General features: G+C 41.5%; 1 protein-coding gene across 1 annotated transcript; it reads left to right on the top strand.

Annotated features, from left to right (window-relative positions):
• Positions 1-19,034: 19,034 nt before the first annotated feature.
• Positions 19,035-19,910, top strand: LOC110626676. Its single transcript, XM_021772716.1, has one exon. The coding sequence runs from the start codon at positions 19,035-19,037 to the stop codon at positions 19,908-19,910; it is 876 nt and encodes a 291-aa protein (XP_021628408.1).
• The last annotated feature ends 7,222 nt before the right edge of the window (positions 19,911-27,132 follow it).

Raw genomic sequence — 27,132 nt, 5'->3', positions numbered from 1 at the left:
CAAAGATTTTGTTGTTGATTTTCGTGGTTGGAAGAAAAATACTTATTTATTTGATAATTTAAAATCAACCAAAGACTCATTAAGCCAGTGGAACTGATCAAGCATAAATTAGCTACATTTTTATTATCTTTTTTATTGCTTATTTACACATTTTTTAGTTTAATTTATGGTTTTTATCTTGTTTTTACAGAAAAGGAAGAAATTGGAAAATTGGAGAAAAAGTGCAGAAAATTGACAGAAAAGTGATTGGGTCAGTGATTTGCCCAGTGATCCGCCCAGATCAAGCTGAAGCAGAAACCTGGAGGCAACAGGCAGAAGTGATAAGGTCAGTGATTTGCCCAGGACACTCGAAGACACTGGCCAAATCACTCGCAGAAGACAGAGAGGACTGACTCGCAGAAACGTGATCGGGTCTGTGATTTGCCCAATCACTTGAAGAAACTGGTCAAATCATCGGGCAAATCACTTTCACAACAGAAACTGACAGCAGAGCGGGAATTTGGGCAGAAAACAGAAATCCGAATTTTCAGAAGTCCAAATCCAACTCAATCACTATCAATACAAATCCAAGAGCCACGAAAAGAACTTCTCATCCAAGGAATTCCAATTGCAATTAAATTCAACATCAAAAGAGGAGTCAAACACCAAATCAAAAAGGGATTTTGAAACCCTAGATGGATGGAAATCTGCAGCTATAAAAGGAGAGCCCCCAAACCAGCAAAGGCATCTGGTGATCAGCAACTCAACTCGCCAGAAACTCTCCAGCATTTTTCTTCTTTTCTTTTCTTTTCATCTTTTTGTGTATTTAGTCCACCATGAGTGGCTAAACTCTTTCTTTTCTAGTTGAAGTTGGTGAATTTCAGATTTTGTGATGAATTGGGAGATTTAAATCTCCATTCTTAAACTTCTATTTATTTTCAATATTTATGCAATTTGAGTTTTCCATCATTATTACTTTGCTTTTAGAATCAATAAGGGCCCATTGCTTTTAAATTGCTTAAGTAATATTGTTTGAATGGTTTAGGTCCGTAATTGCTTAGGTTGTTCAAATACACATTTAATCAAATTGCATAATCTAAACTTGACCACGCGGTTGGCAAGGATAGAATTGGGTTTCTCTAAGTCTTAATGCAGTCAACAGTTGTTCGATGCTACAATGCCCCAAGGACGTTCCTTGGCAACTTGTTGATTAGTGTTTGATTAGCGAACGTTTCCTAATCAAACTAGAACTAAGGAGGAATTTGGATTGTGAGAAGCGTCTTCCACATCCTAAACTAATTTATTGAGATAAATAGGAGTATTAAAGAATCAATGATCAATTCTAAACAATCTGAAATAAGATCCATACTTCAACTAGAAGCTTTTCTCTTATTGATTTACTCATCTTTAAATTATTGCTTTCTTTTGCTATTTAGTTTTAATTCATCAACTCAAACCCCCCTCTTTTAATTATTTGTTATTTACTTATCTTGGTTATTATTAGGAAGATCTTTAGTGTCAATTCCCTGTGGTTCGACCCTATTGCCACTATCTACAAGTTTATTGTTGATTGTTTAATAGGTTTATTTTTGACGGCTTCGACAACCGCCTATCAGGAACCGATATGTGTTTGGGAATATTTTTCATAATAAGCAGAGGTTGATCCATCGAATTGATGGTGTTTAAAAAAGCTTAGCTATTCGGCAAACAAGAGGTTTAGTGAAGCTGGAATTTAATCTGAGACGACAGCTTGAAGATGTTTTGAAACAGGAAGAATTGTACTGGTTTCAACAATCTAGGGATGACTGGATTGTTTTTGGTGAGAGAAATACAAGGTTTTATCATCTTTCTACTGTAATTAAACGCAAGAATCAACAATTTCTCAAGTTGAAAAATGGGAACAATGTGTGGATTGAAGATTCTAGTCAACTTAAAGAGCTCGCTCGTGGTTACTATCAGGAGCTATATTCAAAAGATTTGGCGGTTGACTGCAGCCATTTCGTTAGACCTGATGGGCCTACTCTTTCTTCTTCTCAACGGTTGCTTTTGGATCGTCCTTTCTCTCATGATGAAGTGTATGATGCTTTGCGCCTTATTTCTCCTTACAAGGCTCCAGGACCCGACAGTCTACAAGCAGTTTTCTTTTAGAAATCTTGGTTTGCAGTTGGTTCACAGGTTTCTGAGTTTATTATTGAGGTCTTGGGCGGGAAGGAGTTTCTAGAGGAAGCTAATGAAACGGTTCTGACTCTTATTCCTAAAATTGCTTGTTTAGAATTTATTTCTCAGTTTAGACCAATTAGCTTATGTAACGTGATCTATAAGCTTGTTACAAATATGTTGGTTAACAGACTGAAAGATGTTTTGAGCTCTCTCATTGGACTTGAACAAAGTAGCTTCATTCCTGGCCGATAAATTATTGATAACATTGTGGTGTGTCAAGAAGTTTTGCACAATATGAGAACGTCTAAGCGATCGGGGGTTTTATGGCGATTAAAATTAATATTGAAAAAGCTTATGATAGACTAGAATGAAATTTTATTCAGTGGGTGCTAGTTTCTTATCACTTCTCCGATGCTTGAATTTCTAATATTATGAATTGTGTTAGAACATCTTTTATGGCAGTGTTGTGGAATGGTAAGAAATTAGAATCTTTTAAACCGACTTGTGGTGTGCGACAAGGCAATCCAATGTCTTCATATCTTTTTGTTATGTGCATTGAACAGCTTTCGAGAATGTTTAAACAGCTTGTTCATCAAGGCAGATGGAAGCCAATTCCTATCTCGGCTAATGGTCCGATGATTTCTCATCTTATGTTCACGGATGATATGGTTTTGTTTGCAGAAGCTTCTGTGGAACAGTTGGATTTGATTTTATCATGTACGAATAACTTTGCTAAGGCTTTCGGGCATAAAATGAATTTAGCTAAGTCTACTCTTTATGTGTCGCCTTTTGTTGATAGTGATTTGGCGTCACTTTTGTCTTCAAGGTCAGGTATTCCTTTGACTCCTGATTTGGAAAAATACTTGGGTGTGCTATCTATTCATGGGAGGATTTCAGTCTCGACATATAGCAGTATTTTGGATAAAATGAGAGGCAGACTTGATGGCTAGAAGGCGAGAGCTTTATCAAAAGTTAGACGACTTACATTAGTTCAATCAGTTCTTAATGTTATTCTTGTTTATGTGATGCAGAGTGCTCTTTTACCGGTGTCCTTTTGCAATGAAATGGAGAAAATATGCGGGAACTTTATTTGGCATGGGAAGGATATGAAGCCAGCTGTACATCTGATTAATTGGGATACGATGTCTTTACCGAAGCGGTTAGGTGGTCTTGGCATCAGAAACATGCGACAAATGAACCAGGCTCTATTAGGGAAGTTGTGTTGGCAAGATTATAAGAATCCGCAAGCTTTGTGGGTTAGGTGTCTTTTCAATAAATATGAGTCGAGCCTTGTTCGTTGGGAGGTCGTTAAGCGAGCTAATAGTTCAATCATTTGGAAATCTTTTTGTTATGGTTTGGAGCTACTTCAAAAAGGGGTAGTTGTAGATGTGAATAATGGGATGCACACTAGATTTTGCTGGATGATTGGCTTCCGGTTGGACCTCTTTGAAAATTTATACTTAAACCGTTGATTGAGTTGAATATGTAGGTTTGTGTTTGATATTTCTGGGTTCCTAATGTAGGTTGGAATTGGAACATTTTAAATTCTCTTCTTCCTATTAATGTCCTTTTATATTTCCAACCAATTACTTTAGTTGATGATATGTCGTGTTTGGATGGTTTTGCATGAAAGCATTCTTTTTCTGGCTTATATACAGTTAAGTCAGGGTTTGATACATTTTATTCAGAAGTGCCAGGATCTAATCTGGATTGGAAAGGGCTATGGAAGGTTCAAGTACCGCAGCAAGTTCGAGTGTTTTTATGGGAAGTGACACATGAGAAAATTATGGTTAATGTTCAATGCTGAAACCGAGGATTTATTGATTATGATTTATATCCTCTTTGTAGAGCTGCAAGTGAATCTGTTTTGCATGCTCTACGAGATTACCAACACGTGAAACAAATTTGGTTAATGGAATACCATGGGATGTGCTTTTTAGTTTGGTTGTTTGATGGTTATAGAAGTGAAAAAACTTGTTCGTTTTTAATGAAAATAATGACTAGGATACTATTGATGCATCCTTTATTCAGCTTCGAGCAAAAGAATATGTTCATGCATAGAGGTTTTCGGTGCAGGCTGGGTCTGGATCGACAGGCCGATCTTTGAAGTATGTTGGGTGGAAACTGCCAGAAATAGGCTGGGTAGTAGTGAATTCCGATGGTAGTGCGTCGTTGTCGGCAGGAAGGGCAAGTTGTGCAGGTTGTTTTCAAAACAATGAAGATAGATGGCTTTTGATCTTTCAACAGTTTTTGGGCAATTGTGGAGCAATGGAGCGGAGAATATATTATGCTTTAGTATTAGCATAGGATTCAGGATAGAAGAAGATTGAAGTTCAAATGGATTTCCAACTCGCGTTAGATTTACTTGCAGGCAGAAGTGCATGAGTTTTTAGAGTTGCTAATTTGGTAAGGAATTGCCTTTATCGGGAAGCAAATGCGGTAGCGGTAGCGGATCATTAGGCTAATTTAACAATTGGTGATAATTTTAATTTGAAGATTTATCAATGACCTCCTGTTAAATTTTTGCTGAATATTGATAGTATAGGACTTTCGTGGCCTAAATTAATAAAATAAGGGGTCTATCCCTCCTTTTAAAAAAAAAAAAACAACTTTATAATTTATTTTCAATTTAAATTCAGGTAAAGCTATACACAAAAGGTCTGAATATTGATAAGTATTTTTTGTTGAATGGTTTATGTTTAAATTTATTATGTCATTATAGTCATTGCCACAAGCTTGATTACGAAATTACAAAGATTTGATTCTGATTATGATATTGAAATAATCTTTTTCACACCCAAATACGAATTTTGCTTGTAAGGGAATGGTTACGAAAAGCTTAATTTATATTTAATAATACAAAAGAAATTGTTAAGCTAAGAAACGAAATACATTCAGAAGGGAACAGAAAAGGCATGATTGGTCTGGTTTTTGCATAAGAAGCTTTTGAAGTAAACAACGTAATGAAGAAGCGAACGTTAGTGGTCCGAATCATCCCTTTAGTACTCAAAAGGAAAAAAATAAAAAAATTATATAATATTCTATATTGAGTTGGACAATATCATGCAATTACAATGTGTATCAAGATTTGTCATTGTCTGCCTAATTATATGTTTTTTTTTTTTTTTTTTTTTTTTTTTTTTTATTTTTTTAATTTTAGGAAGTAGATGTGTCTTCCTATCCTTTTCTTACCAAATGGGATGACAATACGATGTTCTACAGTGTAAATATATAAAAATTTTATTATTATGAAAAATATATTTTTCTATTTTTTTGTGTTTAGAACATTAAAAAAATTGATTAATAAAAAAAATTTCTTTAATTAAAATAAAAAATCCAAATTTTTGCTTCTGTTTGCGTATTCTTATTGTGGTTTGTGATCGCACCTATCAAAATTGATTTAGCTTTTCCACTGCTCCACATTTTTCTGTCTTTGAATATGTTTCCTTTTGTTTGAATTATTCTTTCGTTTGGAATGATTAATTTTATAAAAAAATTCAAATAAAATTTCATAAAATTGCATATGTTTTAAATTTCATTTAAAATTAATTTTTAAATTAAAAAATAAATTATTCCATTTAAAATAATAAAATTGATAAAAAAAAATCAGTTTGAATTGAATTCCTTGTAAAATTTAATATTAAAGACATTTTTCACATAGAATATTTTGGATAACAAGTTAGTTTTAGAAAATAAACAAAAATGCTAATTTTTTTCTTTTTTTAAATTCCAATTCCACGACTAAACTAGAGACGAAAAAAACCTTTACGGTTTTGAATTGAATGCTTTCCTTCATTCTCAACTAAGCTTTAAATTTTATTGGCTTTAAAACAAATAAATTCTAATTTGAAGACAAAGAAACTTGCTTATTAAAATTCAAAATTTTGACTTTAATTAATGATGATCCCAAATTCAAATAAATCATGCATTCTCTTTTTATTTTCAAAAGAGGTTCAACTATTTTATTTTTTATTTTTTATAAAAATGAATATCAAAATTCAAATTCTCCATGTGTCTATATTCACCATTAAAAAATAAAAGAACTTGTTAATACCATTTCAAAAAAAAAAAAAACTTGTTAATAAACTAAAATTCATACGATGACCTCATATTATAAATGTAAATTATATTTTAATCTTTAGATTTTAGAATAATTAACGGATTAATCTCTCTATTTTTAGAACCAAACACTTAAACTCTTATATTTTTATTTCATTCAAACTGAAAATCTTTTCATTCTAAAATCAATTAAAAATGATTGAAGTATTTTAAATATCAAAAACACCCTTAGCTAAAATCTCACCCTCTCCCTCTTTCTCCTTTTACTTCCCTTCACATTAACTCTCTCTCTCTCCACATCTTCATATTTGATCTTTTTTCCTTCTACTGCTTCACATTTTTCTGTAACGACCCGAAATCGGACCGCTACCAGCGCTAGGAGCCAGGTCGACTTAAGGTCGCTGGACCCGTAGCAAGCTTGCTATACTCTCTGTGTACCTGTAAAATCCCATACATGATCATATATTTTCTGTAAAAAATATCAAACTTTTCTCTGAACCATGGCTCAACCTGTGCATGCACTATCTCTGTACTACAGAACCCCCTACTAGAGCTTGCTCTAGACGGGTTAAACTCATACATGTTAAGCCTGGTTTTCACATACTCATAAAAACATTTCAATAAACAGATCATGTATACAAAAAGGATTTACAACATGGGTCAAGCACAATACTCTACACTATACACTACTAAAACATCTCTTTACAATAGTACATGTCCACACTATGCTATTACAAAACTCTTTACTCTTCCTGTACCCTGCTGATCTTCCCCTGACCTCTGATCCTGCAAGACTGGGATTAAGGAGAGGGATGAGCTACTATAGCCCAGTGAGTAGAACAGATTAAACATGTCAATAAAATATGCTCACATAGAATGCATCACATCACAAGTAAATCACATCATCTCAGACGGACTGATTCAAAATTCCCTCAATCTGTGCCCGGCCAGCGAAGGAGCTCCTCAGGACTTTATTACGCACCCTGTGGTGCTCTGTGCCCGGCCCTCTCAGGGCTCCTCAGGACTTTACTATGAGGGCTAATGAATCCACTATGTCCGATCTGTACAAGCATAGAATAATGCAATGCGTCACATTCGTGTAGTCTAGTGCACTCACCCTATTACATATTATGATGCATGGAACATGCTAAAAGCATTTAAGTTCTCAATTTAAAACATTAAGTTTAGTTCCACTCACCTCTGGCTGACTCTGAACTGACTCTGAATACTCTGAAGCAGTGCTCACTGCTGCTCTCTTCGGTTCCTCTGGTCCGTTTCTACACAGGTGGACTCAAATGAGGGACCAAACTAGCTCAAGAACAACTCTATAAAACTCCCCAAGTACCCCCTAAAACACCCTAAAACATGCAAAAGAAGGCTGGACAGGGCACTTTCGACGGTAGGTTCGGCGGTCGAAAGTCCCTTCCATAGCCGAACCTCAAGTACTTTCGGCGGCACTTCGGCTGCCGAAAGTCCTCTCCAGAGACGAAAGTCCCTAACCTTCGGCAGCACCTTCGGCGGCCGAAACCCCCCTCTAGAGCCGAAAGTCCAAACTTTCGGGGGCAAGCTTAGGCAGCCGAAACCACCTCCTTAGCATGTTCGGCGGCCGAACCTTCTTTCGGCGGCCGAAACTAGGTTCGCCAGTAAGGCAGAACCCTGCTCTGCTTCAAGCAAAACTTACCCAAACTTTACTCAAACATGCAAACCACAATTCCACAACCTGCATATACTCAAGTATAGGCACAAAGGGTCCAAAACTAACTTAAAACCCCAACAAACAACACATCTCAACACATAAACATGCTTTGATCACAAATCAACTAAAACCTCAACTTACCCTAAACATGCATCTCTACCCATAAAACTTGATAAAACCTTCATAAATCATGCAAAGAAGTTCAGGATCTTCACTTACCTCTTACAAACAAGAAGATAAACGATCCCAACGTGGAGATATGGAGAAACTCTCCCTCAAAGTCTCCAACTTCAAAACTTTTGATTGATTTGCTGAAAAGTTTCAAAACAACATAAAACTCATCAAAACTTTGAAAGATTTGAAGAAAACATGAAAATCACCCAAGGAAGATCATAGTCTCATATTGGTCTGTGCAAATGGAATAAATCTTATCCATTTCACCGACCTAGGGCCTTTTATAGGTGGCTGGCCAGACCACCTTCGGCGGCCTAACGTGATTCCAAACTCATGCATGTTCGGCGGCCGAACTTCACCTTCGGCGGCCGAACCTGGCATTTCTTTCTTGGTGCTTTTCTTTCAAAAACTCATTTTCTTTTACACTTAGCACATTAAAACATCTTCAAATCACTTTAGAAAACATAAATCTTACCCTTCAAGAGGATTCCGACATCCCGGATTCCACTGGAAAGTAGAAGTCTGATGCCGGACTCTAGCCGGGTATTACATTTTCTTTCTCTCTCTCCACTCTAACTCGACACTTTTGACACAGCTGAAAAAGCGACCTTGGCTTATGACATCGCAGCTTACAAGTTTTGGTGCGACTTCGCAAGGCTTAACTTCCCCGACCTCCGCCATCAGGAGTCTCACATTGAAGGTTGGCAATATAAATGGCCCTATCAAATTGCTTAATTTCATTTTGATTATTTCCTCGAACAAGTTGCTACAATTTTTCCTATTGCACATTTTCTTCAATTTCTTTTTCATTGAAAAAGAATTAATGAGAGACATCTTAAGTTCTTTTTTTCCTTTTTTAACTATACAACTCATTTGTAGTGCACTGTCCTATTTTTGTATTCAAAGATATCAGTAATAAAGTTGTTTTATATATTCTATGATTGCATTGATAGATATTTCTTTAATTAGCTTGACTATCTGAATTGGTTCTATTTTTCACTTCAGCATAAGCACCTACGGTTTATTCTAGTGTCAATATGAAATGTTGGATTAACATATGGTAGATTGTGATTTTGGGCACTCACTTTTTGTTAATTTTTCTTTTTTATATGATTAACAGGATCTTAATCGGTGATTGAAAATGTCAAATCCAAAAGTTTTCCTTGATGTTTTTATTGGCAAGATGAAAGTTGCTCGCGCTGTTATAGAGCTCTTTGCTGATATCACCCTAGAAATTGCTGAAAATTTTCGTGCTCTCTATACTAGGAAAAGGGATTGGAAGATTTAGAAAGCCAATAAACTATAAGGGCTGTACTTTTCACCGAATCATCCCTAACTTCATGTGCCAAGGTGGGGATTTCATAAGAGGCTGAGGGAATGGTACCGAAGAAAAATCAATCCATTGCATGAAGTTTGTAACGACCCGGAACCGACACCCCTCTGTAACGGCCCGAACCGCCACCGGCGCTAGGATCCAGATCGGCTTAAGGCCGCCGAGACCCGTAGCAAGCCAAACATACCTCCTATCACCTGGTCAAATCCCATACATGATCAAAACTTAACATAAAAACTGGAACATCTGATGTAAATACCGAGCTTGACCTGTATGCAACATAACTGAAAACATAAAAGGATCCCCTACTAGAGCCCTCATCGAAACTCTAGCTGGGTCAACATAACATACATCAAGCTGGGATTACATCCAAGGAACTAGAACCTAACCTGTGCATGCCTCAACCACAAAACATAAGACCTCCTCTAGGGTCCTCATCCATTGCCATAGCGTGGTAACCAACACATGCCACAAGATTAGTGCAAACATAACTTAACATCTAGCATAACATTCATCATGTATTAAACAGGGACTAACCAAGTCTTAGGGCCAAGCACAGTACTAATCCATAAACATAACTCCAATTAACTTTACATTACAATAACTCAGTTACATTACATCATGTCCATACTAACAGTACTAATCTATAACTATTACAAAAGCATAACCTCTGCTCTTGAGACTTCCCGATCAACCTCAAACCTGCAACACTGGGGTTAGGGGAGAGGGGTGAGCTAAAAAGCCCAGTGAGTAGAAACATAGAAAACAGTTTATTAATTACATGCTCTCATGAAATGCGTCATATCACAAAGAAATCACATAACTAGGTCCGTCTCGGGGTTCATGCAAATAAATATTCCCCACGGACTGTTTTTGAGAGTTTCTTTCTTTGCTAGCATCCTTTACTCTCAAGGATTAGACATGACTTCAAAAATCCCTCTGTCGGTGCCCGGCTCCCCCAAGGAAGCTCACACAGGACTTTCACATACATGACAGGGTACCTAGTCCACAGAGAGCTCACCAGGACTTTCCTATATGTACTTGTCCGGCTCTCAAAGGACTTACCCAAGACTCAATGACAGAAATGGGCTATTGAAGTCGCCTTAGTCCAAACCTCCTGAATCAACATCAAATAATGCAATGCGCCATATTCGTGAAACTAGTGCAATCAGCCTATTACATATAATCATGATGCATGAACATGCTTTAGGCATTCGATTTCTTAAAATAAAAGATTAGGTTTAGTTCTACTCATCTCTGGCAGACGCTGACTGACTCCGCAACTGCTAGCACTACTGGCCTCCTCGGTCCCTCGGGTCCGATCCTACACAGGTGGACTCGAATGAGGTGCCAAACATACTCTAAACAACTCATAAACATACCCCAAAAACCCCTCTAAACATCACTAAAACATGCATAGAAAACAACCTTGAAAAGGCTGGACAGGGCACTTTCGGCGGCACCTTCGGCGGCCGAATCCTCTCTCCAGAGACGAAACTCGGGCACTTTCTGCGGCACCTTCGGCGGCCGAAAGTCCCACTCCAGAGACGAAAGTCAGGCACTTTCGGCGGCCGAACATTACCTTTGGCAGCCGAAAGTCTGCTTTCAAGCCAAACTCAACTTTCGGGGGCAAGGTTAGACGGCCAATCCATGCATCCAAAAGGCAGGTTCGGCGGCCGAAACCACCTTCAGCGGCCGAACCTGAGTTCTTCCCAGAAGGGCAGAACTCAGCTTCTCATGCATTCAAGCCTCCCAAACCTTCCAAACACCCCAAAACAAGCACCCAACCTTACCAAAACATGCATAAACACTTAACCATGCACAAAGGAGCTTAATAGCTTGATTAAACTCCAAAAACAACATCAAAACATACATAGATAGCTTATGACCCACATAGGCCAAAACTATCAAAACAACCCATAACCTCACTTTCTCTTTCCCAATCATGCATCCACTCTCCCTCAAGCTTAAAGGGGCATAAACTAACAACATATCATCACATAAACACATATAAACATACATTGGGCATAAAACCCACATAAACCCTATCATGCATACCTACCCAAACACATACATCAAATCTCCTTAAAACTTACTTAAAACTCATTAAAACATGAAGAAAAGCAGAGATCTACACTAACCTCTTGGAGATCGAGGGTTGGTGTGACCCGAACCTTGGAGATGTGGAGGAAACTAGCTCCGGGGTCTCCAAGCTTCAAATCCTAGATCCAAGCTTAAAACTCTTCAAAATAACCATGGAACTCATGAAAACATGAAGGAGATGAAGAAAAACGTGAAAACGGCCAAGGGAGGACAAAAACTCACCTGAGCTCGAGAATGGGGAGAAAACTCGCCCATTTTCGGTCTGAGGGCCTTTTATAGGTGGCCTGGTCGAAGACCTTCGGCGGCCTAACGTGCCCCCTAAACTCATGCAAGTTCGGCGGCCGAACCTGACTTTCGGCGGCCGAACCTTGGCTCGTTCAAACAAGACTTTCGGAGGCCAAAAGCACTCCCGAAGCCTTTCCATGTTCGGCGGCCGAACTTCACTTTCGGGGGCCGAACCTGGCAAATGCCTCCTTGGTTCTTTTCTTTTCAAAACTCAATTCTTTTTCATTTAAAACCATGAAATCATGTGAAAACATTTTAGAAAACACATTTTACCCCTCTAGAAGCCTCTGGCATCACCCGAATTCCAGATTCCAACGGAGATTCCGCCGGAAGGTAGGGATTCCGATGCCGGAATCTAGCCGGGTATTACATTCTTCCCCCCTTCAAGAACATTCGTCCCCGAATGTTCCACAAACAAACAGGCAAACTCAAAACATAATATCAATCATACATAAACAAGCAAGCAACTAAGCAAGCAAAACCTAAAAACCTCTCTCCTAAAAGAGACACGGCACTGCCGGAGTTAAAACTCCCGGTTCTCCTAAGAACACTCTTCCAATAGGAGACACCTCTAGCAATACCCAACGTACTCCTGAACTTCACACGCTTCCACTGTGCTACTCTGATCCTTACTCTTCTCTTCTCTTATCACTGCTAACCCAAAACTAACTCTAACTCTCACAGGCAGTACCCGGATTTCAGATCTATCTTGGAAAACAACCAGCTCCTACTAGCTGTCCCAATAGATCATCCATCCTGCATGGGAATACCTGCTCTTGGTAGTGACCTTGGTCAACTGCTTACAGTTGTTACAAAGTCTCAAGGATTCATCCTTCTTTTCCCACAACGACACTGGAGCAATCCAGGGTGAGGTACTAGGTCGGATAAAACCCTTATCTACCAAGCCTCACCTCTATTCTGACAACTCTCAACTACCGGTGCCATCCTATAGTGAAGGACAGAAATGGTTCTGCGTCCAGACACCACTCCTATACCAAACTCTAACTCCCTGACAGATGGTAAACCTGACAACTCGCCTGGGAAGACATCTAAGAACTCTCTCTAACAACTGGCACTGAGGCTGGTTCCCTGACCTGACTGCTAAACTCTCAAACAAGAGTTAGAACCCTCAGACAACCCCTCCTACGTACCCTACGAACCTGACAGGCTGACATCAGACCTCTAGGCATCCCTACTGTGTTCCCTCAGAAGAAAACCTCTGATCCATCCTGTCCTCAGAATCTGACTACCTTGTCTCAGCAGACCAAGATAGCACCACGAGCAGAAACCAATACATCCCTCGATTGACGTCCAGACAGTCAAGTCTAGGACCTCAAAGTCGAGAAAAAGGCATCTACCCCCAACTGACACTGAATTGGACCGGCAGACTGACTCTGCCACAGATGGATCACACTCGGGCCCACTGACCCAAAGAGAACACTTGAGCCTAGAAGTTATCAACTCAACCTCTCAACGGCTCCTAGAGCAACTAAAGAAAGAAAAGCACTAGGGTTCACAAAACATGCACATCAGAACATCCAAAAGTGAGCATACCTGGCACCACTGTGTTCGATGTGTCTGCCTCCTGCTGAGCTTGGGTGAAGGTCCGAGCTGGAGCTGACGGACCTTCTCCACGGGAACCTTCAGAAAGAAAGGCTGACCCTCTCCCTCTGCCTCGACCACTGACCTGAACCATGGCTGGAGCTGCTGGCTGAGACTGTGCTACCCGGGGCACAGTAGGACACTCACGTGCTATGTGTCCTTCTTGTCCACACCTAAAACATAGATTAGTCCCAATCAGACAGACTCCCTTGTGCGGCCTTCCGCACCTCAAGCATCTTGAACTGCCTGAGCGAGAGCTCGAACCACCAAAACCCAGACTAGCCTTCAAATTCTGCCAAAACTTCTTCTTCGACCTTCTGAGGCCTCTGCCCCACTTCTTACTTTTCGTGGAGGCTGTACTCAGAGTGGAGGGATCAATCCCTCATGAACTTGAAATTCTGGAATCTTGAGTCTGAGCATCCTCCTGAAAATCTCCTATACCTTCTTCTAGCACTCTGGTTCCCAAACTGACATCTCTTCTCTGAACATCCGACTCTACTTCCCTCATACTAGCTGACATCCTTCTCGGAGCCATTGCTTCTCTGCTTTCATCAAAAGACCTTCCAGGGTCCCTTGATGTTCCCCATCTGCTGACTCCCCACGACTGCGCTCTTGGCAGAGCAGGGGGAAAGGTGTCCATACCTTCCCTCTCAGATGGAACTCCAGTCGATTCCACAGATCGACAAGCACCTCGCATTCTGGCTCCTCTGAAGAACAACACACAAGCATACAAACAATCATTAGCATCATACGGTTCATATGTAAACACATGAACCTGCAACATACATGCATACATAGCATAACATCATGGTATATCACATCATTATACAAGACAGGACTCAACATCCTATCCTAGTGGACATGATTCTTCCTATTGTGCTTGCCCTTCTATGACCTCTAAGCCAACCTCTTTCCGATGTACAACACCGTACTCTTGAGGCCCAAAGCTCTGATACCATTCTGTAACGACCCGGAACCGATACCCCTCTGTAACGGCCCGAACCGCCACCGGCGCTAGGATCCAGATCGGCTTAAGGCCGCCGAGACCCGTAGCAAGCCAAACATACCTCCTATCACCTGGTCAAATCCCATACATGATCAAAACTTAACATAAAAACTGGAACATCTGATGTAAATACCGAGCTTGACCTGTATGCAACATAACTGAAAACATAAAAGGATCCCCTACTAGAGCCCTCATCGAAACTCTAGCTGGGTCAACATAACATACATCAAGCTGGGATTACATCCAAGGAACTAGAACCTAACCTGTGCATGCCTCAACCACAAAACATAAGACCTCCTCTAGGGTCCTCATCCATTGCCATAGCGTGGTAACCAACACATGCCACAAGATTAGTGCAAACATAACTTAACATCTAGCATAACATTCATCATGTATTAAACAGGGACTAACCAAGTCTTAGGGCCAAGCACAGTACTAATCCATAAACATAACTCCAATTAACTTTACATTACAATAACTCAGTTACATTACATCATGTCCATACTAACAGTACTAATCTATAACTATTACAAAAGCATAACCTCTGCTCTTGAGACTTCCCGATCAACCTCAAACCTGCAACACTGGGGTTAGGGGAGAGGGGTGAGCTAAAAAGCCCAGTGAGTAGAAACATAGAAAACAGTTCATTAATTACATGCTCTCATGAAATGCGTCATATCACAAAGAAATCACATAACTAGGTCCGTCTCGGGGTTCATGCAAATAAATATTCCCCACAGACTGTTTTTGAGAGTTTCTTTCTTTGCTAGCATCCTTTACTCTCAAGGATTAGACATGACTTCAAAAATCCCTCTGTCGGTGCCCGGCTCCCCCAAGGAAGCTCACACAGGACTTTCACATACATGACAGGGTACCTAGTCCACAGAGAGCTCACCAGGACTTTCCTATATGTACTTGTCCGGCTCTCAAAGGACTTACCCAAGACTCAATGACAGAAATGGGCTATTGAAGTTGCCTTGGTCCAAACCTCCTGAATCAACATCAAATAATGCAATGTGCCATATTCGTGAAACTAGTGCAATCAGCCTATTACATATAATCATGATGCATGAACATGCTTTAGGCATTCGATTTCTTAAAATAAAAGATTAGGTTTAGTTCTACTCACCTCTGGCAGACGCTGACTGACTCCGCAACTGTTAGCACTACTGGCCTCCTCGGTCCCTCGGGTCCGATCCTACACAGGTGGACTCGAATGAGGTGCCAAACATACTCTAAACAACTCATAAACATACCCCAAAAACCCCTCTAAACATCACTAAAACATGCATAGAAAACAACCTTGAAAAGGCTGGACAGGGCACTTTCGGCGGCACCTTCGGCGGCCGAATCCTCTCTCCAGAGACGAAACTCGGGCACTTTCGGCGGCACCTTCGGCGGCCGAAAGTCCCACTCTAGAGACGAAAGTCAGGCACTTTCGGCGGCCGAACATTACCTTCGGCGGCCGAAAGTCTGCTTTCAAGCCAAACTCAACTTTCGGGGGCAAGGTTAGACGGCCAATCCATGCATCCAAAAGGCAGGTTCGGCGGCCGAAACCACCTTCGGCGGCCGAACCTGAGTTCTTCCCAGAAGGGCAGAACTCAGCTTCTCATGCATTCAAGCCTCCCAAACCTTCCAAACACCCCAAAACAAGCACCCAACCTTACCAAAACATGCATAAACACTTAACCATGCACAAAGGAGCTTAATAGCTTGATTAAACTCCAAAAACAACATCAAAACATACATAGATAGCTTATGACCCACATAGGCCAAAACTATCAAAACAACCCATAACCTCACTTTCTCTTTCCCAATCATGCATCCACTCTCCCTCAAGCTTAAAGGGGCATAAACTAACAACATATCATCACATAAACACATATAAACATACATTGGGCATAAAACCCACATAAACCCTATCATGCATACCTACCCAAACACATACATCAAATCTCCTTAAAACTTACTTAAAACTCATTAAAACATGAAGAAAAACAGAGATCTACACTAACCTCTTGGAGATCGAGGGTTGGTGTGACCCGAACCTTGGAGATGTGGAGGAAACTAGCTCCGGGGTCTCCAAGCTTCAAATCCTAGATCCAAGCTTAAAACTCTTCAAAATAACCATGGAACTCATGAAAACATGAAGGAGATGAAGAAAAACGTGAAAGCGGCCAAGGGAGGACAAAAACTCACCTGAGCTCGAGAATGGGGAGAAAACTCGCCCATTTTCGGTTTGAGGGCCTTTTATAGGTGGCCTGGTCGAAGACCTTCGGCGGCCTAACGTGCCCCCTAAACTCATGCAAGTTCGGCGGCCGAACTTGACTTTCGGTGGCCGAACCTTGGCTCGTTCAAACAAGACTTTCGGAGGCCAAAAGCACTCCCGAAGCCTTTCCATGTTCGGCGGCCGAACTTCACTTTCGGCGGCCGAACCTGGCAAATGCCTCCTTGGTTCTTTTCTTTTCAAAACTCAATTCTTTTTCATTTAAAACCATGAAATCATGTGAAAACATTTTAGAAAACACATTTTACCCCTCTAGAAGCCTCTGGCATCACCCGAATTCCAGATTTCAACGGAGATTCCGCCGGAAGGTAGGGATTCCGATGCCGGAATCTAGCCGGGTATTACAAAGTTTGCGGATGAAAACTTCAAGCTAAAGCATATAGGGCCTGGTGTTCTTTCAATGGCAAATGCTGGTCCAAACAGCAATGATTCCCAATTTTTTATTTATACCGAGAAGACCTCATGACTTGATGGAATGATGTTGTATTTGGTAAAATTATTGATGGATATGGTTTTTAATTAGGGTTTGTAGATATAAAAATTTTTTTTATGTGTTGTATGGTGTAATAAAGATATTGTGGAAAGAAAAAAAAAATCAAAAGTTTGACTGGCTATTTACTTTTGAACTAATGGATAAATGGATAGAGAAATGGACAGAATAAAAATAGAAGGGTTTGAGTATTTAATTTTAAAAACACAAAGACTCACTACAAGAATTCAATAGATCACTAATGGACTTCACCAACGGATTGAAGTCTGTTAGTGATACTAACCGATTCACCAACAGATTTCTGTCCGTTAGTGATACTAACGGTTAACTCTAACGGAATATTTTTATCGTATTGTCTACCAATGGATGGAACCATCCGTCAGAAATCCGTCAGTGAAATATTAATGGACCCTTTTCCATTAGAAATCCGTAAGTGAATTTGTGGAGCCAAATACATAGTCCTAAATGAAATCCCTAAATCGTTTGCTTGTAAAATCAAAATCACTCTGAAATTTGAACTTGCCTCCAACCTCTCTATCGTTCACTGCCACCGGCATCCATCGTCCGCCTCCATCAACGGTTCGCCGCCATCCACCGTCGATAAGTGCGCCCTTTCTCGGCATCATTGTCCACGGGCTCACTGAAATCTGAACTTGCGTCCAACGGAACGGTCGTTCACTGCCGCAGGCATCCAACGTCCGCCGCCATCAAAGGTTCGCCGCCATCTATTTCAAATTTCCCACTCCACAATTTCAAATTTCCTCGAGAAAACTTGTTCTTTGTTGGAAAACTATTTGCTTCAATTTCTTTATCTATTTACAAGTGCGTCTAGGATCATGACATTTCTCCCCTTTAAACAGCAAAAAAGATAAGAGAACAAAGAAAATACAGTGCGCACTTTTGAGAATGCATATATGTGCTTCAAGAAATTAAAATAAATGCACATGAACTATTATTACAATTATGCTTATTTAATTTTTTGCTCAACCCGTTCCCCTCTTAGATTTTTTTTCAGAACTTTTTTTTTTGCATGCAATTGAAATTTAAATGGGTGACCATCTTTCAGGGTTTTCTTGATGAACAATTTCTTCAGCTTAAGGAACTTCAAGTTGATGCTAATCCAAATTTTGCGGAGGAAATTGTCACATTGTACTATAGGGATTCAGCTAGACTAATCCTTAGCATAGAGCAAGCATTGTCAGTTGAAAACTTTCCCTTCTTAAATCCAAAATTTCTATTTTCCTATCTTTTCTATTGTCTAGTCCAGTAAGTAATAAAGCAATTATGGTGTTTAAAGGTGGCTTCTTTATTGTGTCACTAGAAATTGCGCCTGCTGGTGCACTTGCCAAGTGCACCTGATAAATTCGGCCTCAAAGTCGTGTCTTTGTGGAAGAGAAAATTTTCATGATATTTATTGGATTTGAATTGATGGTGAATATTCACATGGAATGTCCCATTTTAAAGTTTTCAAAGTTACTCTAGAATTCAATTCCAATTGCATTGTGAAATTTTTGTGTGCATGTGTTTGAATTTAAACTAAGTGTGGTTGGATAGGTAGATATTCCAAACATGATGCACTTTTGATATGGATGATGGCTGAATACATGTACTGATTGCTATAATTTCTCATTAACAGCCTAACCAACCTGATTATACTGCCCCGCCACCTCCCCCTCCAGTAGAAGATACTGCCATTGATATCAGTTCAAATTTATATTAATATTTTGTTCCAAAATGAATGTAGTTATCAGATTATCATTTAGATATAATGCATAATTTAATTGTTGGTTTTTAGGCTCTGTTAGAATATAAGGTTTATAAGTTTTTTGTTTTCATATCAGCATATTTATTATAGTTAATATGACTGCTGAAAGAAGTTGGATGTATGCCCGTCTCAGAGATGGTTTACTGAATCCTAGATATTTAGAGGGTATCAATGAATTTATAGAGAAGGCTAAGACCTGCACAGAATATTTAAATGGCGATCAGATTCGTTGTCCTTGCAATCGATTTAAATGCCAAAACCGTAGCTTTCAAGATGAAAATACAGTTAAATATCATTTAATGAAGCTTGGTTTTGTGCAAAATTACCTTGTTTGGTATTTGCACGGTGAAACTGAAGTGCATGACGGATATGGTGATACACTATTAGACATGTCTTATGGTTCTGACAGTGTTAATCACCCAAATTTCAATCGTTTTGAGGACATGGTCATGGATGCAACAAGCTGTCATGTAATGCATAATGATACATATGAGATGCCAAACTTGGCTACACAGAAACTGTATGATATGTTAAATGCATCTAAGCAAGAATTATGGCCTGGATGTGAAACTCACTCCCAGTTATCAGCTGTTTCACGTTTACTAAATCTGAAGGCGGAACATCATTTCTCAGAACGGTGTTTTGATCAGATATGTGAACTCATGAAAGAGATGTTACCGAGTGACAATGTCATGATGGACAGCTTTTACTCAACAAAGAGACTAGTCCAAGGATTGGGGCTTCCTGTACAAAAGATACACTGTTGTGTTAATCGTTGTATGATTTATTGGGAAAATGATAAAGAACTTACACGATGCAAATTTTGTGACCATGAAAGGTTCAAACGCCTGAAGCACACCTTGGGGAAAGGGAAGAGTCAAATACCATACAAAAAGATGTATTACTTCCCCATTACACCATGTTTGCAAAGACTTTATGCATCGTGTGTTACAGCTAAGTATATGACTTGACACAATGACCATGTAACTGAGGATGGGGTGATGCGTCACTGTCTAGATGCTCCTGCTTGGAAGCATTTCAACCAAACTCATCCAACCTTCGCACTGGAGGCCCGAAATGTCAGACTTGGCCTTTGCACTGATGGATTTCAACCATTCGGTCAATCTGGGCAACAGTATTCCTCATGGCCAGTAATACTAACTCCATACAATTTGCCACCAGGTATGTGTATGAAAGATGAGTACATGTTCCTGACAATTATAATACCTGATCCCAAGAATCCGAAAGAGAAGCTTGATGTGTACATGCAGCCATTAGTGCAAGAATTGAAAGAACTTTGGGCAATTGGTGTGAATACTTACGATGCTTTCCAGCAGAATAATTTTACTATGCGTGCTGCATTAATTTGGACTATAAGTGACTTCCTTGCTTATTCAATGCTCTCAGGGTGGAGCACAGCAGGACGCACTGCATGTCCTTACTGTATGGAAAACACAGATGCATTTACATTACAAAGGGGGGGGGGTAAACAAACATAGTTTGACAGTCATCGGAAGTTCTTGCCTGACGACCACCCTTTCCGTCGAAACAATATATCTTTTATTAAAAACAGAAGTGTAATACCCGGCTAGACTCCGGTATCGGAATTCCTACCGTCCGGTGGAATTTCGGATGTCGGGAACTTCTAGAAGGGTAAAGACATGTTTTATGAAATGTTTTTATGTTTTTAATGGTTTTAAAGTATGAAACTAAATGAGTTTTTGCATGAAAATAGCATTGGAGGAAAACCCAGGTTCGGCCGCCGAAAGTCAAGTTCGGCCGCCGAACATGCATGCGTTTTGGAGGCACGTTAGGCCCCCGAAAGCATGAGTTAGGGAAGTTCAGGTTCGGCCGCCGAAAGTCAAGTTCGGCCGCCGAACATTGCATGGATGCGGAGGCACATTCGGCCCCCGAACGTGGCCTGGCCAGCCACCTATAAAAGGGTCCCTTAGCCGAAAATGGGCGAGCTTTTTCTCCCCATTTCGGCCAAGGTGAGCATTCCGCCATCCTTCCCCAATCTTGAGTTTTTCCTTCCTTTTTCCATGATCTTTACAAGTTTATAACTTTGGTTTTGAAGATCTTTGAGCTTAGAACAAGTTTTGGAGTTTGGAGACCAAAAGTTGGAACTTCTCCCATCTCCAAGTTTAGATCTCCTCAACCCTCGATCTTCAAGAGGTAAGAGCCGATCTTAAGCTCTTCATGTGTTTTAAGTAAGTTTTAAGTGATTTTATGGGGTAGAATGACATGTATAGGGTTGTATGAGTTTTTAAGCAAATGTTAAGTTTTAAGTGATTTATGATCAATGTATGATGTTTGAGTATGCTTGAAGTGTTGTAGTTGGGGTATTTGATGTTTTGAGGCCCCTAGGAACTTGTATGCATGATTTGGGTGAAGTGTATGCATGATGTGAGAGTTGGGAGGCAAATGTGCTTGAGGAGCCAAAGTTTCTGCCCTTTGGCAGAAACCAGGTTCGGCAGCCGAAGGCACTTTCGGCCGCCGAACATGGCTTGAGAGGCAGCTTTAGGCTGCCGAAGCTTGCCCCCGAAAGTTGGAGTTTCGGCTCTGTCCGAGACTTTCGGCCGCCGAAGGTGCCGCCGAACATGCATGAGTTTCGTCTCTGTCTGGGAGTTTCGGCCGCCGAAGGTGCCGCCGAACCTGCCTGACTTTCGTCTCTGGAGGGACTTTCGGCCGCCGAAGGTGCCGCCGAAAGTGCCCTGTCCAGCCTTTTCTTGCATGATTCCTAGGAGTGTTTTGGTGATGTTTTAGGAGGTTTTTGGGGGTATGTCTAGAGTTATGTTCTTGTTGTTTGGTGCCTCATTTGAGTCCACCTGTGTAGGTTCGGATCCGAGGAACCGAGACCCCCGGTTGTGAGATAGTCGTTCCGAGTTCGTTGTTACAACTTCAGTCACCAGGTGAGTGGAACAACTCCTTAAGTTTTAAAGTAAATGAATAAATGAATGAATCATAAAGCATTGCCCATGCATCATTATGCCATGCAATATTTCAGGATGTTTGCATTAGAACTCACGAATATGCTGCATTGCATAAATTGATGTTGATGTGGATGAATGTTGAGTGATCCATTAGCCCTTGTATGTTATGTCATGATATGATGATGATACGGTATGGAAGTCCAGGAAGACCCATTCTACGTCCCTGGCACTATGTAAGAGAAAGACCAGGACCCATTCTACGTTCTGGCACTAATGGAAATGTAGAGGGCTATTGGTGACAAATTCATCCTTTATGTGATTAGCTGTGATGTGTTGCATTCCATGAAAGCATGAATAAGAGAAAGTTATATAATAATATACCTAAAAATGGAGGAATCATAATAATAATAAAACGAATAATAATATACCTAAAAAGGGTGGAATTAAAGCAAATATTTTTAGTTTCCGCTCATTGGGCTTTATAGCTCACCCCCTCTCCCCTAACCCCAGTCTTGCAGGTGCAGAGTAGATAGAGAAGTCAGCAGAGTAAGAGAAGATTATGTAATAGCTTAGCTGTGGACATGGTTTGTAGCAATGTAAAAGTATGAGATGTAATGTACTGTAAGATTGATAATGTGCTTGACTAGAGTCTGTTGTATTCCCAGTACACATGGTCTTGTATAAGATATAATGTTTTTATGATGATTATGTAATCCAAGCCTATGTTATGTTATGTTACCCCATTGGAATATTTGATGAGGATTCCAATGAGAGGTTTATGTTATGTTTGTGCATGCACAGGCTAGGCTTGGCAAAGAATTGTTTGAATGAATGAAAGAAAAGTTTTTAATTTTTATGTATGTTGATGACCATGTATGGGATTAAACAGGTTCACAGGATGTATGTTTGGCTTGCTACGGGTCCCGGCGGCCTTAAGCCGATCTGGATCCTAGCGCCGGTGGCGGCCTGATTTTCGGGTCGTTACAGAGTGGTATCAGAGCCCTAGGTTCATATGGTCGGACCTAGAGTGTCGGGCTCATAGATATGATAGAAAGTCAAGCACAATAGGAAATCATGTCCACTAGGATAGGATGTAGAGTCCTGTCTAGACTGAAAGTATGATATGCCATGAGATATGCTATGTATATGATGTGGGTTCATGTGTTTCCACATGAACCATTGGATGCTAATGTTTTGATTTCTGTGCTGTTTTTCAGTAATCAGAATGCGAGGAACTCGTCGATCAGCTAGATTGGCTAGAGTACCACCGGAGGATGAGGGCACGAGCGCCCGTCCTCCAGCATTGCCAAGGGCAATGTCGAGTAGGTCCCACAGGGACAGAGCAGTGGGAGATCCTAGAAGATCTCTGGATCTGGGTAGAAACAGATCAGTAAGAGGAACGGTTCAAGGAGACAGGTCAGTGGATGTGGGAGAAGAGATGGATGTGGACCAGAGGAGGGATGGTAGTCTTGGTGTGAGCATGCCAGAAGAGGGCATGGGTGAGTCTCAGGGAGGCACTCAGGCCTCGGGGTTTATTCCACCACCCCAGTACCCACCTTTTTCACCATACCCCGGGTATTCGATGGGAGGTACATCGGATTACCCCAGTGTTAATCCTTACCCTTCTCACATGCCATACCCACCTTTTTACCCACAGTATCCACAGTACCCTATGTACCCACCTCCATCCTTCCATCCAGGCACAGCAAACCCTATCCCAGGGGATGCCGCACCTCCACCACCAGCAGAAACCGCAGTTACAGAAAACCAAAGACCTCAACCTACCTCATCTGGAGGGAGCAAGGCTAAGATGACCGACTATATGAAGTTGGGTGCTCCTCAGTTTGATACTGGTGATGATCCGTTTGTGTACCTGGAGAAGGTCAAAACAATTACAGATGAGATAGGGGCTGATGATAGTAGAGCCATTCAGATGGCTGGTTTCACTCTGAAATGCAAGAAGGCACGAGAATGGTTCAAGAACTATGTGAAACCAAAGGTGGACAGTTTGTCATGGGAAGAATTTGCGAATGAGTTCGCAGGATGGGCTTTCCCTGACAGTTCCAGGGAGCTGAAGGTGATTGAGTTCGAACAGCTGAAGCAGACAGATGAGATGGGTGTCGATGAGTACACCGATAGATTCTTAGAGTTGTTGCCATTTGCTGGGCAGCATCTGGATACAGATCCGAAGAAATCGAGGAGGTATGTCATGAGGCTCAATTCCAGGTATTCCTCTTTGATTCAGTCAGCTGATAGAGAAAGTTTCCATACCATTATAGACATGGCCAGGAGAATGGAGGCTAGTGCCGTAATAGAGGGAAAAGTCAAGCAGTCAGTGGCACAACCTTCTGGTTCTAAGACCCCAGGTGGGGGAAGGATAGACCCTTCATCCTTGAGTTCAGCTAGTAAGAAGTGGGGCAATACCACTAAGAAACCAAAGAAAAATAAGTTCTGGAGCAAGATCAAATCAGGTCTGGGATTAGGAAGTGGCTCAAGTTCTGGTGCTGATAATGCAGTGTGTGCAAGGTGTGGTAAGCTACACAGGGGAGTATGCCGGTTTGGGACGACAGCCTGCTATAGGTGTGGGCAAGAGGGACACATGTCTTGGGAGTGTCCGAGAGCAGTTCCTACGGCACAGCCCCAGCAGACAACTTCGGGTAGCGTAGCACAGCCAGCAGCTTCAGCCGCAACACAGGCTAGTGGCAGAGGCCGAGGGAGAGGGTCAGCCTCTTCTTCATCAGTTTACAGAGGGGAAGGTCCGTCAGCTCCAGCACGGATCTTCACAATGACGCAGCAAGAGGCAAACGCATCCAACACCGTGGTGTCAGGTAATATCATCATTGGTTGTTCAGATGTTTATGCCTTAATGGACCCGGGTGCATCCCATTCTTTTGTTTCTCTGAGAGCGGTCGAGAGGTTGGGTTTGATGGTCTCTGGGTTAGAGTGTCCCCTATGGGTCAGCGGACCCAAATGTGACCCGTCAGTGGCAGAGTCAGTCTGCCAGTACAGTCCAGTTTTCATAGAGGGAAGATGCCTATCCGCCGACCTAGTGGTTCTAGACTTGACAGATTTTGACGTCATTCTAGGGATGGATTGGCTATCTACCCATGGTGCTACCTTGGATTGCAGAGACAAGGTGGTTAAGTTCAGATGTCAGGATGGGTCAGAGGTCGTCTTTAGAGGAGACAGAGGGAGTACACCTAGAGGTTTGATATCAGCCCTACAGGCTCGTAGGCTGCTCAGGAGGGGTTGTCAGGGTTATCTAGCTCATGTGAGAGAGCTAGACAGAGATGTCAGAGAGCCCGCCTCGGTGCCTGTGGTTAGAGAGTTCTTAGATGTTTTCCCAGACGAGCTGCCAGGTTTACCGCCTCCTAGGGAGATAGAGTTCGAAATAGAATTGATGCCAGGAACCAGACCGATCTCTATCCCTCCCTACAGGATGGCGCCAGCAGAGCTGAAAGAGCTTAAAGAACAGTTGCAAGAGCTGGTAGACAAGGGTTTCATCCGACCGAGTGCCTCACCTTGGGGTGCTCCAGTGTTGTTCGTGAAGAAGAAGGATGGATCCCTTAGACTTTGTATCGACTATAGACAGTTGAACAAGGTTACTACCAAGAACAAGTACCCGTTGCCTAGGATCGATGATCTATTCGACCAGCTAGCAGGAGCAGGTTGTTTCTCCAAAATAGATCTGAGATCTGGGTATCATCAGCTGAGGATCAGAGATGAAGATGTGCCAAAGACGGCATTCAGGACCAGATATGGGCATTATGAGTTTCTTGTGATGCCGTTCGGGTTAACTAACGCCCCTGCAGCATTCATGGATCTCATGAACAGAGTATTTAGCCAATACCTGGATCACTTCGTTATTGTCTTCATAGATGATATCTTAGTGTATTCCAGGAATGCAGAAGAGCATGCCCATCATCTGCGGTTGGTCTTGCAGACTTTGAGGGAACATGGCTTGTATGCCAAGTTCTCTAAATGTGAGTTCTGGCTAAGGAGCATTTCGTTCTTGGGGCATGTAGTGTCAGAGAATGGGATAGAGGTAGACCCCAAGAAGACAGAGACTGTGGTTAACTGGCCTAGACCCACTTCAGTGACGGAGATCAGAAGTTTCTTGGGTTTGGCAGGTTACTACAGGAGGTTCGTTCAGGACTTCTCAAAGATAGCAGCTCCTTTGACCAGACTAACCAGGAAGAATCAGAAATTTCTGTGGACCGACCAGTGCGAAGAGAGTTTTGAAGAGCTTAAGAGGAGGTTGACTTCAGCACCAGTGTTAGCACTGCCATCTAGTGGAGAGGACTTTACAGTCTTTTGTGATGCGTCCCGTGTGGGACTGGGATGTGTGCTTATGCAGAATGAGAAGGTGATTGCTTATGCTTCTAGACAGCTAAAGAAGCATGAGTTGAATTACCCCACGCATGACCTTGAGATGGCAGCAGTAATCTTTGCCCTCAAGATGTGGAGGCACTACCTCTATGGGGTAAAATGTGAGATCTTTACAGATCATAAGAGCCTGCAGTACATCCTGAGTCAAAGAGATTTGAATTTGAGACAGAGAAGATGGGTAGAACTGCTCAGTGACTATGATTGCAAAATCCAGTATCATCCGGGTAAGGCTAATGTTGTAGCTGATGCCTTAAGCCGGAAATCACTCGGCAGTCTATCCCACATCACAGCAGAACGAAGACCAGTAGTAAAGGAGTTCTACAAGCTCATCGAAGAAGGGCTACAGTTAGAGTTGTCGGGTACAGGTGCCTTAGTGGCTCAGATGAAAGTGACACCCGTGTTCCTTGAGCAAGTCGCTCAGAAACAGCATGAGGACCCCGAGTTAGTGAAGATTGCCAGGACTGTTCAGTCAGGCAAGAATGATGAGTTCAGATTTGACAACAAGGGGATCCTCCGCTATGGGAGTCGATTATGTGTACCAGATGACATAGGGCTAAAAGGAGACATTATGAGAGAGGCTCATAATGCAAGATACAGCATTCACCCCGGAGCCACCAAGATGTATCAAGATCTAAAGAAGGTTTATTGGTGGCCAGCTATGAAGAAAGAAGTGGCGCAGTTCGTGTCAGCCTGCGAAGTGTGTCAGAGGGTGAAGCTGGAACATCAGAAGCCAGCTGGAATGCTTAACCCGCTACCGATTCCAGAATGGAAATGGGAAAACATAGCTATGGACTTCGTAGTAGGGTTACCGGCGACGTCCAACAGATTGGACTCCATATGGGTGATTGTGGACAGACTCACCAAATCTGCT

This window comes from Manihot esculenta, chromosome 11, assembly GCF_001659605.2.
Source record: "Manihot esculenta cultivar AM560-2 chromosome 11, M.esculenta_v8, whole genome shotgun sequence".
Lineage (NCBI taxonomy): Eukaryota > Viridiplantae > Streptophyta > Magnoliopsida > Malpighiales > Euphorbiaceae > Manihot > Manihot esculenta.
The sequence above is the reverse complement of the archived record's forward strand: the minus strand, read 5'-3'. Positions and strand labels throughout refer to the sequence as shown.

Bases quoted from the DNA above. Each gene is read 5' to 3' on its own strand.
- LOC110626676 (XM_021772716.1), top strand. From the start codon at position 19,035: ATGACTGCTGAAAGAAGTTGGATGTATGCCCGTCTCAGAGATGGTTTA.